Consider the following 14812-nt stretch of genomic DNA (forward strand, 5'->3'; position numbering starts at 1 on the left):
CGGGGGCCAGAGAAGCTCCCCAGGCGCCAGACCAGGGTGGCCCAGGCACATTCCCAGGCTCCAGCGTGAAGGACAGCTCCTGGGAGTTCTTCCTCTGCAGCCTTTGGAAGGGAACTTGTGGGCTCAGGTCACCCTTGGGGGTCTCAGTCGTATAATTCTTAGGCTACAGAGAGGAGAGGCAGGGCCAGGCTTCGTGGTGTCGTTACCCTGGCAGCTCATGCTGTGAGTTTTACCATCAGAACTTAATCTAATCCGTGGGAGTTTTCGTTTTTCCTGGAATCATATGTTCTCAGAGTTGAAAGGTGAAGCGTAGTGTCCATCTAACCTATCTCGTATTTCATAGAAGTGTACTCCCTGCTGTATCTCTGTCAGGTAATTCTCTAGCCTCTGTATGAACATACCCACCCTCCCAAGATGCCTCTCCCATTGTTTTTACAACAGGAAGTTCTTGTCATTGAAAGTCTACCTTTCAGAGCTTTTGCCCACTGGCCCTGGCTCTGCCTTTGTGCCCTGTGGTCTTCCATAATTTTCTCTGAAAATAGCAATTCTCTGGGAGGAGAGCATCTTAAGCTGCTCTGAGCAGAGTCTGAGGTGTTTCATGGGCAGCTGTCAGGGGGTACAAGGTGAGGCCCTGGGGGAGGGGACCAGCAAGAGCCAGTCTAGTGGCTCCACAAACTGAATGAGTTTCTCTGTCTTTCATCTGAGTATCCATCTCAGGCTGGGAAAGATTGAAGGCAGGAGAAGAAGGGGACGACAGAGGACGAGATGATTGGATGGCATCACCAACCCAGTGGACATGAGTTTGAGCAAACTCCGGGATATGGTAAAGGACAGGGAGCCTGGCATGCTGCAGTCCAGGGGTCGCAAAGAGTCGGACATGACTGAGCGACTGAACAACAACACTCCACTCAGGCAGTGAGACTGTGACACCAGTGGCATGTCAGGGAGCTCAGAGGAGACTGCACCATCACCGCTGAGTCACATTCCCCAAAGCCCAGGAACAGGAGCACACCGAAGGGGGTGTTCCATAATGAGAAAGAGACCTAAGAGATGACAGAGCTTCAGAAGGAAGGACCCCATCGGCATCACCATTACCGTCATCTGTAGTGTCTTAGGTGGTACCTAAGACAGGTACAGGTACTCGTGGATTCCTCAATAGATGGATGCATAGGTAGTAGATGCATAGGTAGTAGATCGATCGGTGGATAATATCCCTTTATATCATAGAAACCATTTGAAGAAAGATAGATGCAGTGGGGGAAAATAATTTGCCCAAGGCCACCAAGCTAGTAAGTGGGAGATTTGTTTAAACCCAACGTCTTCCTAACCCCAAGGCCCAAATTCCACTGTGCTGCCCAGTCTTAAAGACTTATTGTCAGGGACCCAGTGCAGTGTGTGTGTGTGTGTGTGTGTCTGTGTGTGTGTGTGTGTGTGTGTGTGTGTGTGTTTTGGGTGCTCGGGTTGATAGGCCGCTTGGCTGAAAAGGCAGCCCTGGTGTCCTGTGTGTCCATTACCACGCACCCCCTTATAATCTCCTCTTCCAGTTGGCAGCCAGGCCAGGGGAAGGAGGTGCTCACGATGGCAAAGAACTCTGGGGCCTGAAGTCTCACTGACCTGACTGGATTACGCAGTCTTGGTGGAGACCATTTCTGCTTCTTTGAGGATTGTTTTGAATTTCCCTTCTGCATCGAGTGGGCAGGCACAGGTAGCAGGCCTCGTGTTCTAATTCTCTAACCTGAGCATTTTCAGAGCTGTTCATCAGAGTTGATCCCAGATATGGGGTGGTTTGACATCTATGGTTTAATGACGTCTTTCTCTTGACTTATGCCCTACTTCATTTTGGACTTTACTGTTGTTGTGTGGTTATTTATCTAATAAGCAGTCATTAAGGACCTCTTATGTGCTCAGTCCTGTGCTCGGTGACATTGGTAGAATGACGATAGTCTTAAACTTTCCAAAATAGTCCCAATCTTAACTATTTTACCTTTTAAATAAATAGTTACCTAATCAGGCCATGTATCCCAATTTTTCTTTGGAAAAAATGGGCACTGTAATTGTTAGAAATTCATGAGAAGGTGAAGACTCATCGTCCTTGCTGTCAAGGATCTGGTGATAGAAACATCATCCCAGTCTTCAAGGTGATAACAAGACCGTCTATTAAGTGCTGTTATAGCATTTCAGAGAGGAAACCACAATCAAAACGGGCAGTCAGAAGAGAGATTTCACAAATGAGGTATAATTTGACTCAGACCTCCAGGATGTGTGGGATTGGATTGGTTGAAAAGGAAAGAAGGTATTTCTGAAGGGTACTTATCATAAACACTGGAGTGGCCTAGACTAGAGAACAGTGAAGGGTCAGGCTGGAAGGAGCAGGCACGTTTAGAACATGAGGGACAGAGGCTCAAGGGGCCAGTCCAGCCATGCTGAAGCAAGATTCTGGTGTCAGCCTGAAGAATGCAGACATCATACTGTGGGCGACGGGAAGAGGTCAGACTGCCTGGGCTCGTGTGCCAGCTGCCTCTGTATTACCTGACTTAGCTGGGCCTCAGCTTCCTTATCTAAAAATCAGGGATGTTGATACCTTGGAGAGCTGCTGTGAGGCTTAAGGGAAATACTGCATAAAATTGTCCATCGTGTTGCCTGGCACGTGTATAGTGTTAGCTGTAAATTATTTAGAGCAGTGAAAATGTTACTTGCTCAGTTGTATCTGACTCTTTGCGACCCTGTGGTGTAGCCTGCCGGGTTCCTCTGTCCAGGAAATTCTCCAGGCGAGAATACAGGAGTGGGTAGCCATTTCTTTTTCAAGGGGTTCTTCCTGACCCAGGGATAGAACCCAGGTCTTCTGCATTGCAGGCGGATTCTTTATCATTTGAGCCACAGGGGAAACCCATTTAGAGCAGTGAAGTGATACAATTAGAGAAGGAGTTTAGGAGGATAATAGGCATCCAGAAGATGGATCGGAAAGGAGACTAAAGAATTGAGAGACTATTCTAGTAGTCTAAACAAGAAATGATACAGGCCTGACCAGAGTAGGTCAAGAGGAGATAGTGAATTTCGGATGCAAAGAGGGAAAACCTGGTGGGTCTTGATGGCTGTGGAAGGTGTGGGCTCTAGCTGGCTGGGCATGGGGATCTCAGGGTCAGGGGTGAGACCCACCTTGAAGGCCCCCTGCAAGTCTTGGAAGAAGGGAAAGGGAAGTGTGGGCGTTCTTGCTGTGATCTGTAAGAGGTTGGGATTGTGGATAGAATGGGCACCCTCTGGTGCAGTGGCACCAAAGACATTGCCGAGGGCCCCCCTGCCTTCTACTGCCTGAAATCCTCTTGGTAGAACAGCTGTAGGCAATGCTGTCGTTGAAAGACCGTGACCCTGGCGAGAGCGGCCCTTTTGCTCTCCCAGTACTGGAGCTGAAAACAGGCCTGCAACAGCAGGAAGGGAGATAGAAGGCCAGATCAGGGGCCCATGGGAATGGGGAACAGTTTTAATGTGGGAGTAGGGCTGGGGGGGCCTGTCACAAGGGAGAGGAGCACTGAAAGAGGAAGTGGGGGTGCTGAGGACTTGCAGGGCCTCTCCTGGCCTCGCCTCCGAAGCTCCTGCTTTAACACCACTGTCGGCACACTTGGCAGTCCCCCGCCTCGTGGAGCATCTCCCCTGAGCTGAATTCAGGCTCCACACGCTCCCTGCCTTCAGTGCAAACAGTAGATAAACTGAAGTCACAGCCGTCTCTGCTCCTGCCAGGGCATAATCAGAATCACAGCTGGGAGGAGAGGAAGCCTGGGAGTAGAGCCATGGTGCTGGATAAAATGCAATTATGCTGTTAGGGAGGGAAAAACAGCTTGGCCTTGAGCACTTTTACAAACATTAAGGTCTTACTCCTTCCCTCTGGGTAAGGAGGGTCCTGGGAAACAAAAGACGGCCCCCCTCCTTCAGGTCCCTCCCTTCGCGAGTTCCAGTCCAGCCCAGAGAGTGGCTCTGACCCCTGAGTCAGCCAACTCTGCAGGAGTTAGTGCCAAGGTTTAAGCCGTCACCTGGCCCAGCCCCCGCTGGCGCTGGGGTTGATCCTTCCCCCAGAAGCCAGCCTTGAGTCCCAGGGTAGCTGGCCCTCAGGCAGCCCCCAGAGAAGAAGCCAGATGCTCTTGGAAGTTTCTATAAAGGGTTTAGAAGGAAGGGAAAGGAAAAGGGGGTAAGGGTCTCAGATACTGCCCGCCAGAGTGGTTCTCAGCCCCAGATTGCCTTCACTTAGGTCCCAGCAATACACCAGAGGCTGAGAACCCCCTTGAGGTGTTTGCAGAACAGGTGAAGCCCTTGGGCCAGGTCCCAGTGGATCCCACTGCAGCCCCGCCACAGAGCCACAGGGTTCTCTTGGGAATCTGCCTGAAGTTTTCTCTTGGGAATCTGCCTGGAGTTTCGTTTTTTATCTCTTTTGCATTTTTGTCTTCCAGAGTGGAACACTTAAAGATCCGGACTCGAGCAAGACCCCGCCTCAGCGGCCAGCCCCTCAAGGTTGTTTACAGTATATTCTCGACTGTAATGGCATTGCAGTAGGGCCCAAACAGGTCCAAGCTTCTTAAAGCGATGGGTAGTTAATTTTTTTCAAAGCAGAAATTTTAAGCCAAAAACAAACAAGGAAAGAAAGGAAAGCGGGGAGGGAAGCAGCAGAGCCTCCCTCTGGTGCCGTTTCTGCGTTCTTTCAATGCTGACTGGACTCTGTTCTTCCTATGCAGTGTCCACGCCTCTGTCTGGTTGTTCACCTGTTCCTGTTCGTGCTTGTAACGCTCACTTAACGTTTCTCTGTATAACTTGTGAATCCAGGGCTGTTTGTCAACAGTGAACAAAAGAATTGTGCCTCTCCCAAGTTCCGTGCGACTATCCTCTGAGTGGTTTGATAGTCTCTTCTTTTTTAAGTTTTACACAATGTGGGGTGCAGTAGGACTGGGGCTGGGGTGGGGAGAAACAAAGACCACAAGATCAAACCTGACTCCCCTCCTTCTTCCCCCAGACTCAGATAAACCGCCCCTCTCCCCCGACCCCCTGCTTACCTCCTTGAGTGTGCTTGGGATCTTCAGTGCTTTTTGCTTCCTTTCTGCATGACTCGGGTAAATAGCTAGAAGTTTACAAGATTTCCAAGGTCTCATTTCCATCACTTCATCCGTTGAATCTGAAGGTGTCTCTCTTTTTCTCCATTTGCTAAACTTTGGTGCATTTGAGTTTCTGTGAATAGGCTGGCTGTGCCCGTGGAGCTCTTGTGTTTTCTAGTGATGACATAAACTATAAAGAACAAGCTTATCTCCAGGAATGTGTTCTGTATTCGACATCCCAGTGTACCTTTCGTTTTATTATTAACTAATTAGCTATGAGATTAGACAAAAAAACAAATGGGGCCGCTGATGTGCAATATCAAAGTGACTTTGTGAGTATTTTTTCTGTGTTCATCTCAGTCCCCCTAAATTGTTTCTGAATTGGCCATCTGTGTGCTTCTGTGGAACCGAGGCTGCTTCGTTTTTCCCAAAGCTTGACCTGTGTACAGAGGTGATTCCTTAGCGATTTGGGAGCTGCTGAAGGTCTGGGAAGGACTCAATCGTGCTGCCCTTGGCCTCTGTCGAGGCATGACGACTTGGGAGCAAATCGGAACTGCCCCATTTCCCATGAGCGGGTACGCTGCCTCCTGAACTCCGAGGTGGGCGCCTGCTTTAGTTTTCAGCTGTTGCAGGAGCCTTCCTGAGTCCAGAGGCAGAAGAGCTTCCTCTTCCCTAAGAAGGACTGTCTCAGATTTTAGCCCGTGTGTGTCCAGGGCCGGGGCTCTGGGAGAGCCCTCACCCATCTTGTCCTCTCTCCTCCAACATGCATCTCCTGGGCAGGGAGGAGGCAGTTCCTACGCAAGGCCTCGGGTCAGGGCCTCCTCTTGCTGTCTCCTGGCCAGGCCGGGACAGGGTACCACGTGGCCTCCTCTAGGGCCGAGGGCCGAGGGCTTTCACGCCAGCAATCTGCCTTTTAGAAGTGCTTTGAGCTCTACTTTCACATCCCCCCCACTGCTGCCACGACATGTCGCCTTTCTGGAAGGCCAGGTCTGAGGAATCGCTGGTGACGGTGCCGCGTAACGCGGTTCCTGCGTCCACGGGCCCGTGCCCTGCTTCCCGTCTTGGCTGCTGGCAGGTTCTGAGCTGCAAGGAAATGCACTGAGTGTGAATGTTCTCGACTGCGATTCCTCCCTTAGCTGATGTGGATGCCGACGGTAGTCAGTGTGCTGTAAATAGATATGTATTATAAGCAGTTCCGCACTCCCAGGTGGGTTACCTAAGAATCAGGTCCTTAAAATACCTCCCGATCTGACGAAATGATAGAAAGTAGTAAAGAAACATTTCCCAGGATGGAGGAATACATTTTATTTTTTAAATTTTATTTTTGTTCAAGCAGTGAGCTGATGATGATGGTGTTGCTTCTTTGCATGTGATCAGTGTGAACATCCAGGTGCTTTTCATGTGACATTCGTGAGCCACAAACACAAAGTTGCCATTTGAATTCAGTCGGACTGCAGGGCAGTGTCGGCCACAGTCTTGTCAGGTGGGAAAGAGGAGAACTAGGGCTCCCTCCCGCTGTCAGACATAGCTGACTGCGTATCCTGACTGTCCTGTGCCCTCGGGCAGCATGCTAAGGACAACTCTGTGGCCTGAGGCATCCGTATCACAGTAAAAGAGTGCAGTTCAGGTGTTTTGTACCCATTTCTTTTCTTGATGTTGTCCCCCTTTTTTTGTACCGATCCAGCTGGGAGAACCTCATTTAATGCTGGAAGTGTGATTGAAGTACCTCTTTTTTGTGACTCTTGTACAGCTTAATGTGCAATAAAGGAAAAGTTTTATCTGTCTTCAGTGTTAAGTTGTAGTTTCTGGCTGTTCAAGCATCTCTGTACAGGTGGGAAAGGTCTCAGGTGTCTGGTCCAAGAGACTGAGCTCTCAGCCTGTGGTACTTGACAAGATAATGCTGATACAAACGATGCCAAGCTTTGGGAAAGGCAAAAACGTGTTCACGTGAAATGATCTGCTAATCTGTCATCTTTACTAGTTATCTGATTTGAACCTAGAGCTTCTTCAACATGCAAAATTCCATTTATTTATTTACTTGTTTATCTATGTGTAACTAACCCTGGTATGAATTGGTCATTTATGATAAAGTGGAATCTGTACCATGTAGAGGGGAAACCGGCCTACAATCGTGGATGTACAGTGGTATAGATGTATGCTTCTGCCTCTCCTGAGGCCACAGGTATCCCTGTGTTTCTGGAAAACTAAGTTACAAGTCTTAGCTGTCCATTGAGTTTCTGTGAGCACACTCCTTCCAGCGGGCACATGAATGGGTACTCTGGGACTGAGACTAAGAAATGAGATCTCCAGGTTGCCAGACTGTTTTCTGTCTCATTCTGGGAGAAAGGGGATCTTAGTCCTTTTCTGTGGGCAGTGGGGGTGGGGGGTGGGGAAGCAGGCTACTTTGCCAAATGGTGCCCACAACATCTCCAGGAGAGAATGGGACTTGATTTTTGGAGAATTTCACCACACACACCTGGGAGGGACAGGAACCCCTTAAGGATGGTACTAAGAGGGAGAAGAATTGCCTAGACATGGAAGTTTCTAGTCATGGATGTGAGTTAACGCTAAAAGAAAGCCCTGTTGGGGGTGTGGCAACCAGACACCCAGGCATGGAGTGGGTTGGGACTAAGGCCAACTGTAAAGCAAAGCGTAAGTCAGTGACGGTTGTAAGGCACAGAATACTTCTGAGAATGTCCTTGTCCATCGTCATCTTTGACACACTACCCTCTTGAAAGAGAACTAAGACTGGGTCTCAATTGTTCACAGTTTTCTGCTTGGAAACACTGAGGTCCAGAGAAGTCAGCTAACTTACTCAGGGACTTGCTGATAGATGGTGTCTGGGATTTTCTGATCCCCAGGCCAGGACTCTTTCCACCACCCTACGCTGTGTGTGCCATGTGGAACTTGCACCTAGCACCCCATGGGCCAGGTTGGCCTGCACCTGAGGAAGCTCTGGGGGAGAGGGGTGGTCCCTGTGTGTGGTCTGGGGGCTTTCTGTAGCAGAGCTCACCCCTGAAAGGGCTGCTCAGCCCCTGGTTTCTGCCCTGTGCTCCCACTTCCGCTGTGACCGCGTTGTCGTGCGTCTGAGAAGGCACACGTAGAGCCATGTCCTTGGGGTAACCAGGGACTGCAGCCTCCAGGGGTGGCTCTGAAGGGCTCCAGCAGCTTCTTGTGACAGAGTTTATTCTCTGGTAATTAAATAACCACACCCTTCGTGATGTAGATTCTAATAAGGAAACCCTTTGATATGGTTAAATTATGAAGTTTTTCTTGTACTGAACCTAGGGGGCCCTGGGCAACCCCAAGGAATGCAACCCCCAGGCAAGGTGCTGCCTCCACGCCGGCTCCCCCCGGGACCATCAGTGCCACCTTCCTCCTCCTCCTCCTCCTCCTCCTCCTCTTCCTCCTCCTCGGCTCCTCTGAGGCCGGGCGGCCCCACCACCCACAGAGATGCGCCTTCCAGCAGCAGCTCCCTGGCAGAGGCCCAGCCACCCCCGGCCGCTCCACCGCAGAAGCCCCAGCCTCACCCACAGCTCAAGTAAGAGACAGCTCAGCCGCTCCCCGCCTGCCCTCTTCCTGGGGCTCCAGAGCTGCTAGGAAGCACCTTCAGTCAGACCTCCTCCCACAGACACTTTTGTGGGGGGTTTTTGGGGGTTTGGGTTTCGATGGGGTTTTTTTTTTTGTTTTGTTGTTTTGTTTTGTTTTTTGGTGGGGGGCATGCTCGGGTTGGCTGGGGAGGGGAAGAAAGAGGGAAGTGAAAGTCTAAGGTCTGGCTAGAAACTCAAACCCTCCCCTTTCTTCCTGGGGAGTGACAGACAACTAAGACAGTTACTACCCCTCTCCCATTCTTGTACTAACTTAGGGTTTGCGTTTTGGTTTTTTTTAAATCCTCTTTCCCACTCTTTTTTTCCATTCCTTTTCTCTCTGTGTGTATGTGTCTCTCTCTTTCTTTAAAAAAAAAAAAAGAAAAAAGTTCTCTTTTCTGCCTCTGACTCACAGTTCACGGTATGCCAATCAGCAAGGCTGCCCAGAAGGAAAAGGGAGAAGTAGTTAGATCCATCTCAACTTTTTACCTTCAGCTTGGTCAGAAGGAGGTTGGCTTCTGGTGCAGTCATCAAAGGAGAGGCCCACATACAGACCCCGAGGGACTCCATTCTCTTGGGTTCCCTCATTCCCAACAGTGACCCCAGAGACTCCCACCACACTGTCCGGCCTCCGAAGACAGAACTGGGGGCCCCTGGGAAACAGCACAGCTGCAGGTGGGAGGGGCAGCGCCAGAGGACTCAGCCCTGCCCCCCTTAGGCCCAGGCTGTGTCTCTCCAGCAGCCCAACGCAGACCTCTGTCATCACTGTCAGGTCAGACCCCACTGCCGGGGCAGTGGGAGCGGTCCGTGAGGGCATCTCAGTAAAGAGATGAGACTCTCGGGGACGGAGGTCTGGGGCTCCGATGAGCCACTCAGAGCCTGTCTAGTCAGCACAGAGACGGGAAAACCCTGCTCAGAGCTCTGTGTTTCTTAGTTGGAGCCCTTCTGCTCATCAGTGACAGAGCCGGGTGAGGGCTCCGGCGGTTGATGACTGCTCTCTGTGAGTCTTTCAGTCCTGTACGATGGGCAGGCCATCCCCCAGTCCAGCTCCCCAGCCCGGGACACAGGCACTTTCCACTTCTCGCCTGCCCCACAGCCTCCCCTCAACCTGGTCATGTTCTGCTGTGAGCCTTTTAATCTCTCCCTCCTACTCTTGAGCTGACTCTGGCCCCAGTCTGAGGGCAAATCTCTGGGTTTGTCACTGCCTCTGGGCTGAGCCAGACAACTGGGAGACTGGTCCCGGTGCCCTCGGCCCATGTGTGCAGAGGAGTCCTCGCTGCCAGCAGCTGACGTGTTGGAGCTCATCGCCCCCAGTGAAAGGCAGGGCGTCTGTCCAGTCACTACGGGAGAAGAGATGGGCTCACACTCATGTAGAGGGGGATTTCTGGGGCAGCGCCCGAGTTCAGGAGAGGGCTGGGAGTGCTGAGACTCCAGGAGAGGAGTTCTGGAGGCAGAGGTGAGCAGGAAAGAGACAAGCTGAAGTCAGGAAGGAGAGCACATGGCCACGGGGACACCAGACCACGTGTTCCCTCCTAAGCGCTGAGCCTGGCCTTCCCCTCCACCTGTGGCCTTCACAGCTTTTCTCTCTGAATCACCGGTGTCTCGGGAGAAAATCGGTCCCTAAAATATGTGCAATTCGGGCTTTTTTCTCCTGAGAAAACTACCCAGTAACCTCATGTGGGCCTGATATCTAGTTCTGTGGCCCGGGACACCCTGAACCTCACAGCTGTCCCCCGAGGAAGCCTGTGAGGGCCATTATGTCCACTGGGAGGGCAGTCCATGGAGGCATTAGAGTTTGTGCCAAGTCCAGAGGTTCTTTAGGAATCAGAGAAAGAAAAGCAAACTAGAAAGAGCTGAAAAGGCCTAGAGATCATTTTACCAGACATCAATGGAACACAATTAAGAAAGCAAACAAGAAGCCGAGAGAGGCACGCACGTGGCTTCCCAAGGTCAAGAGTGAGGGAGGGCTGGAACCAAGACTTTGACCCATGTCTTCCGACACCAGCTCCACTCGCTCCCGGACAGTTGGTGGGAGAGGGAGCACACGAGTCCACTGGCCCCTGTTCCTGCATTTCATCCGAGAGTGGGCGAGGGTGTGAGGTTCCTGGATTGGTACCTACCCAGTTGGTGCTTTAGCATTAAGGAAAAGAAAGAGCCTCAAGCCCCTCTTTTCTCCCTGCCTCCCCCACGGCCCCGTCCTTTCCTGCTCCAGCAGTGCTGCAGGGAAAGAGAAGGTGGGGCCTCCCAGGGCTGGGAGCCCTCCCCATGCTGGCTCTCTCCTCTGGCTCCCGGTCTCCCTGGGGCAGGAGCACGCACTCCGATTGTTGTATCCCTGTGTCACCGTCCCTCCCTCCCTTGCCTGGAACACCACCATCTCACATTCTCTCTGGTTTTTATCTTCTTCAAGCAAGTCGCAGTCCCTGACCAATGCCTTCAGCTTCTCTGAATCTTCCTTCTTCCGCTCTTCAGCCAGTGAGGATGAAGCCAAAGCAGAGACCATCCGGAGCTTGAGGAAGTCCTTTGCCAGCCTCTTTTCAGATTAGCTCTGCAGACACACAGGGGGCCGCCGGCCCAACCGGGAAAGGTGTCCAAGACACTTGCCAGCAACCATCCGCCACACTGGGTGGTGATGTCCCGTGCCCTTGACGTGCGTGGCCCCCTCCTCCACTCCGTTGTGCTCAGTGGCATGGTACAGCCCAGCAAAGGAACCAGGTGACAGTCTCAGGGCAAGGTGCCTAACCAGCGAGGGGCACCTGGCATCAGAGAGGATCGAGCCCCCTTTCCCATAGTCGTGAGAGTTTCCTCTGAGGTCCCCGTTTGCTGTGACTTTAGTGGCCTTACTGTGATAGCGCCGTCATGTCTTACTCTCCCTTGTGAAACCAGGGTGCCCTTCACCGAGGACATCTGCTTGCTTCACTGAGCTCAGATGCAGTGCTAAGCATGCCTCTCTCCCACTGTAGTCAGTGCTGCCCATTTGGGGAGGAGAATATTCTTACCCTCCCCCAAATATTCTAGGCTGTACGTGTTAGGGACTCACCCACACCCGGATCCCTTGTCACACCTATTTAGCTGTTGGAAACACCCCTTCCCAACACACGTGGTTCCTCGACTTCTGTGGTGGTGAAGTGCCTGTGGTCTGCTGACTCCAGTGATCAAGGACCTGTGGTCTCACCGCCCCCTCCGGCGCGGTCCTCCTGAGCAGACCGTGGTGGTCTTGAGCTCCTCTGAAGCCATGCTGTAGAGAATGCATGCCAGTTCACCAAGTTTTGTGTTCCTCTCCAAATAAATGTTAAGACTTTTGGTGTAATAAAAGCAGCAGCATTCACCAGCATTTGATTCAGCCGTGAGGTCTTCCCCAGGCCGCCCTGTTGACTGAGATGACGTTGGTGAGGCCCGCGCGAGTGTGCACGAGTGGAGGGCAGAGAAAGGGTGAAGCTGTCGGTGTATATGTGACTGTCTCTGCACATGGTTGAGAACATGACTGTCCCTCAGACGCTCCCTAGGCCGCACTTCCTGACATCGCCCAGGCGAACCTTTTCCTCCAGGATGGCTGGACCTCCTTCAGTAACTCAGCCGTTCCACCAGTTGTATGGGATTTAGAGACTTTCTGTTAATAATAAGCATGGCACCCTTCCTTCCATAATGGCCAGTCCAAGCCACTTGTCAGGTCCATCTGTTTCCTCAGCTCCAACCCACACGGAGGTGCTGATGAGGCAGGACAGACCTGCTCTGGTGAATGGGGTCCCCAAGCTCCCAGCATCCTGAAAAAGTCTGCGCTGGAGGGATTTCAGTCTGGCTTCCTCATGACTCAGTGTGTTCCCCCGACCACAAGTGCTGTGAGGATGCACACTGCGTCTGCCCTGATGCTAACATCTTACCTCAGTAATGTCCCATACACAATGCCCACCCCACCAACCATTCAACCAGATAATACCCATCCTGATGCTGCAGTCTTGATAAACTCCTCACAAACAGTAGGTGCTGAGAGGTCCAAGAATGAAGTCCTCTGGTGCCTGGGTCTCCCTCCGAACTAAGCCCAGGCTCCCAGGGTTTGAGGATCTAAAACTGCCTCTTTCTTTTTTTAAATCTGTTTGTTTACTGGGGCTTCCTTCCCTGGCGACTCAGACAGTAAAGAATGTGCCTGCAACGCAGGAGACCTGTGTTCGATCCCTGTGTGGGGAAGATCCTCTGGAGATGGGAATGGCTACTTACTCCAGTATTCTTGCCTGGGAAATCCCATGGGGACAGAGGAGCCTGGTGGGCTATAGTCCATGGGGTCACAGCTGATCAACTAACACGCACATTTGTGTATTTAATTTAAAAAAAAATTTTTTTTGGCTGTGCCACACTCATGTGGGATCTTAGTTCCTTGACCAGGGATTGAACCTGCACTCTCTGCAGAGGAAGTTCAGAGTCTTAACCCTGACATCCTTATGCCAACTTTTTACACTTAAAAAACAGCAAGTAGAACCTCCACTGAATGACACTTGGGGGACGGCCCTTCTCCCACCACAATGCGCATAACCCGGGCACAAACAGCCAACAAAACAAACAAAAGGAGGGTGGGAGGGTAATACCTGAGCTCAAGGGAATTGATCTTCATGGTTGCTTCCATTTCCAACCAAGAGTCTTCCACTTGCTGTCACTTCTATCCCCATCCCCTCCTGTTCCAAATGTGTTTTAATAGAATGAATTTGCTTCATTAAAAAGTATTTATTGAGCATTTCTTTTGAGCTTAAACACTGTGATGGATTCAACGAAATATTTACTAATATATCCACAGTGGCTGCTAAGTTCTGGGCACAATCCTAAGCACTCAACATATATCAATTCATTTGTTCCTTGCAATGTGATAGACACTGTTGTTTTACAGATGAGGAAATAGAAGTAAATCAAGAGTCAATAACTTGCCCAAAGTCACCCAGCTAGTCTGTGGTGGAGCTGGGCTTTGAACCCAAGGAGCAGAGCCCCATGGCCTTGCTTGCTTTGTGACATTATTTAATCTAGCAGAAGCAGCAAGATACAGTTTTATTGAACTATACATAGTATGAATATGATAACAAAATTATAAATGTACACAAAAATTCTTCATATCCATACCTACCTCCTTCCTTCATATCCTTCCTACCTCCTTCATATCCATACTTACCCAGGAAGGGGTGGGAGAACGTTAGGGTACTTGTTACCAGTGTTGACCCCTTGTCCTAGAACCATGAGTAACATACACAATGCATCTTATTCTGATCAAATATAACTCTGGTTCTTAAAAAATTACTCATTCTTCCACATGTGATGTCAGAGCAAAAGCCACAAGTGGCTTATTTAGAAGATGAGTCAGCCTGGAACTGCTGGGGTGTCAGAAGCGGGAGGCGTTTACCAGAGGTCACACAGCTTCCTAGTCCAAAGGACACATGGATCCTATCCAGCCCTTGGTAATGGGGTGGGGCCAGAGGTGGGGGAGTTCCGTTCAGAAACAACAGTCTTGATGTATAAAAAGACGAACCCAGAGACTGGGAAATTTGCTGCTTTCAGCAATCAGTAAGTATTTGATGAATACCATGATAAAAAATTATCTAGAGCTTGCATCTCCAAAGGTTGAAGACAGTCCTCCATAGATGTTGAAACCTTTGGTTTGTCAGCCAGCTCTGACCACTGTGCCACCTTCGCCACAGCTGATGGGGATTCCCTACCCACATCCTCACCCCAGATGAACAGCGATAGATGCTTCATCCCTCGCCTCATGGAATCTCCATCTCCTTGGGTCAAGACAAATTCGGTTCTGCTCATCGTTAATTTGTTCACAGCCCTTTATTGCGTCCTTACTAAGCTCAATGCATTCTTTGAGTTAAGCAAGGCTTCTGCCCTCACAAAAGTGATAGCCCAGGAGGGGAGGTAGCGTAGAAACAAATATAAAGTGGAGAACACTAAGTGCCATGAGGCTAACGCAGCCAGAATGTTCGTTTGGAAGGCTGTTAAGCCTGAGAGGATTGGTGAGGATGTGAGAAACAAGCATATTGCAAGTGTGAACGTATGTTGGCACCAGCACTTTGGGGAACCATTTGGCAAGACCTAACACATAAACCCCCTGGCTCAGCAATTCCATTTCTGGACACTGATTCTAGAAAATCCCTTGCACATGTAGTCAAGGAG

General features: G+C 50.7%; 1 protein-coding gene across 1 annotated transcript in view; it reads left to right on the top strand.

The window, feature by feature from the left end:
• Nucleotides 1–11828, top strand: part of SYN2 (synapsin II) — a 147752-nt gene extending 135924 nt beyond the window's left edge. The window contains exons 11-13 of the mRNA XM_052649414.1: nt 4440–4500; nt 8364–8616; nt 11070–11828. Coding sequence (XP_052505374.1) covers nt 4440–4500; nt 8364–8616; nt 11070–11205 — 450 coding nt within the window. The 3' untranslated portion in view covers nt 11206–11828. The remainder of the gene's footprint in view (nt 1–4439; nt 4501–8363; nt 8617–11069) is intronic.
• Nucleotides 11829–14812: the final 2984 nt, after the last annotated feature.

Source organism: Budorcas taxicolor, chromosome 1 (genome assembly GCF_023091745.1).
Source record: "Budorcas taxicolor isolate Tak-1 chromosome 1, Takin1.1, whole genome shotgun sequence".
In the NCBI taxonomy this organism is placed as follows: Eukaryota; Metazoa; Chordata; class Mammalia; order Artiodactyla; family Bovidae; genus Budorcas; species Budorcas taxicolor.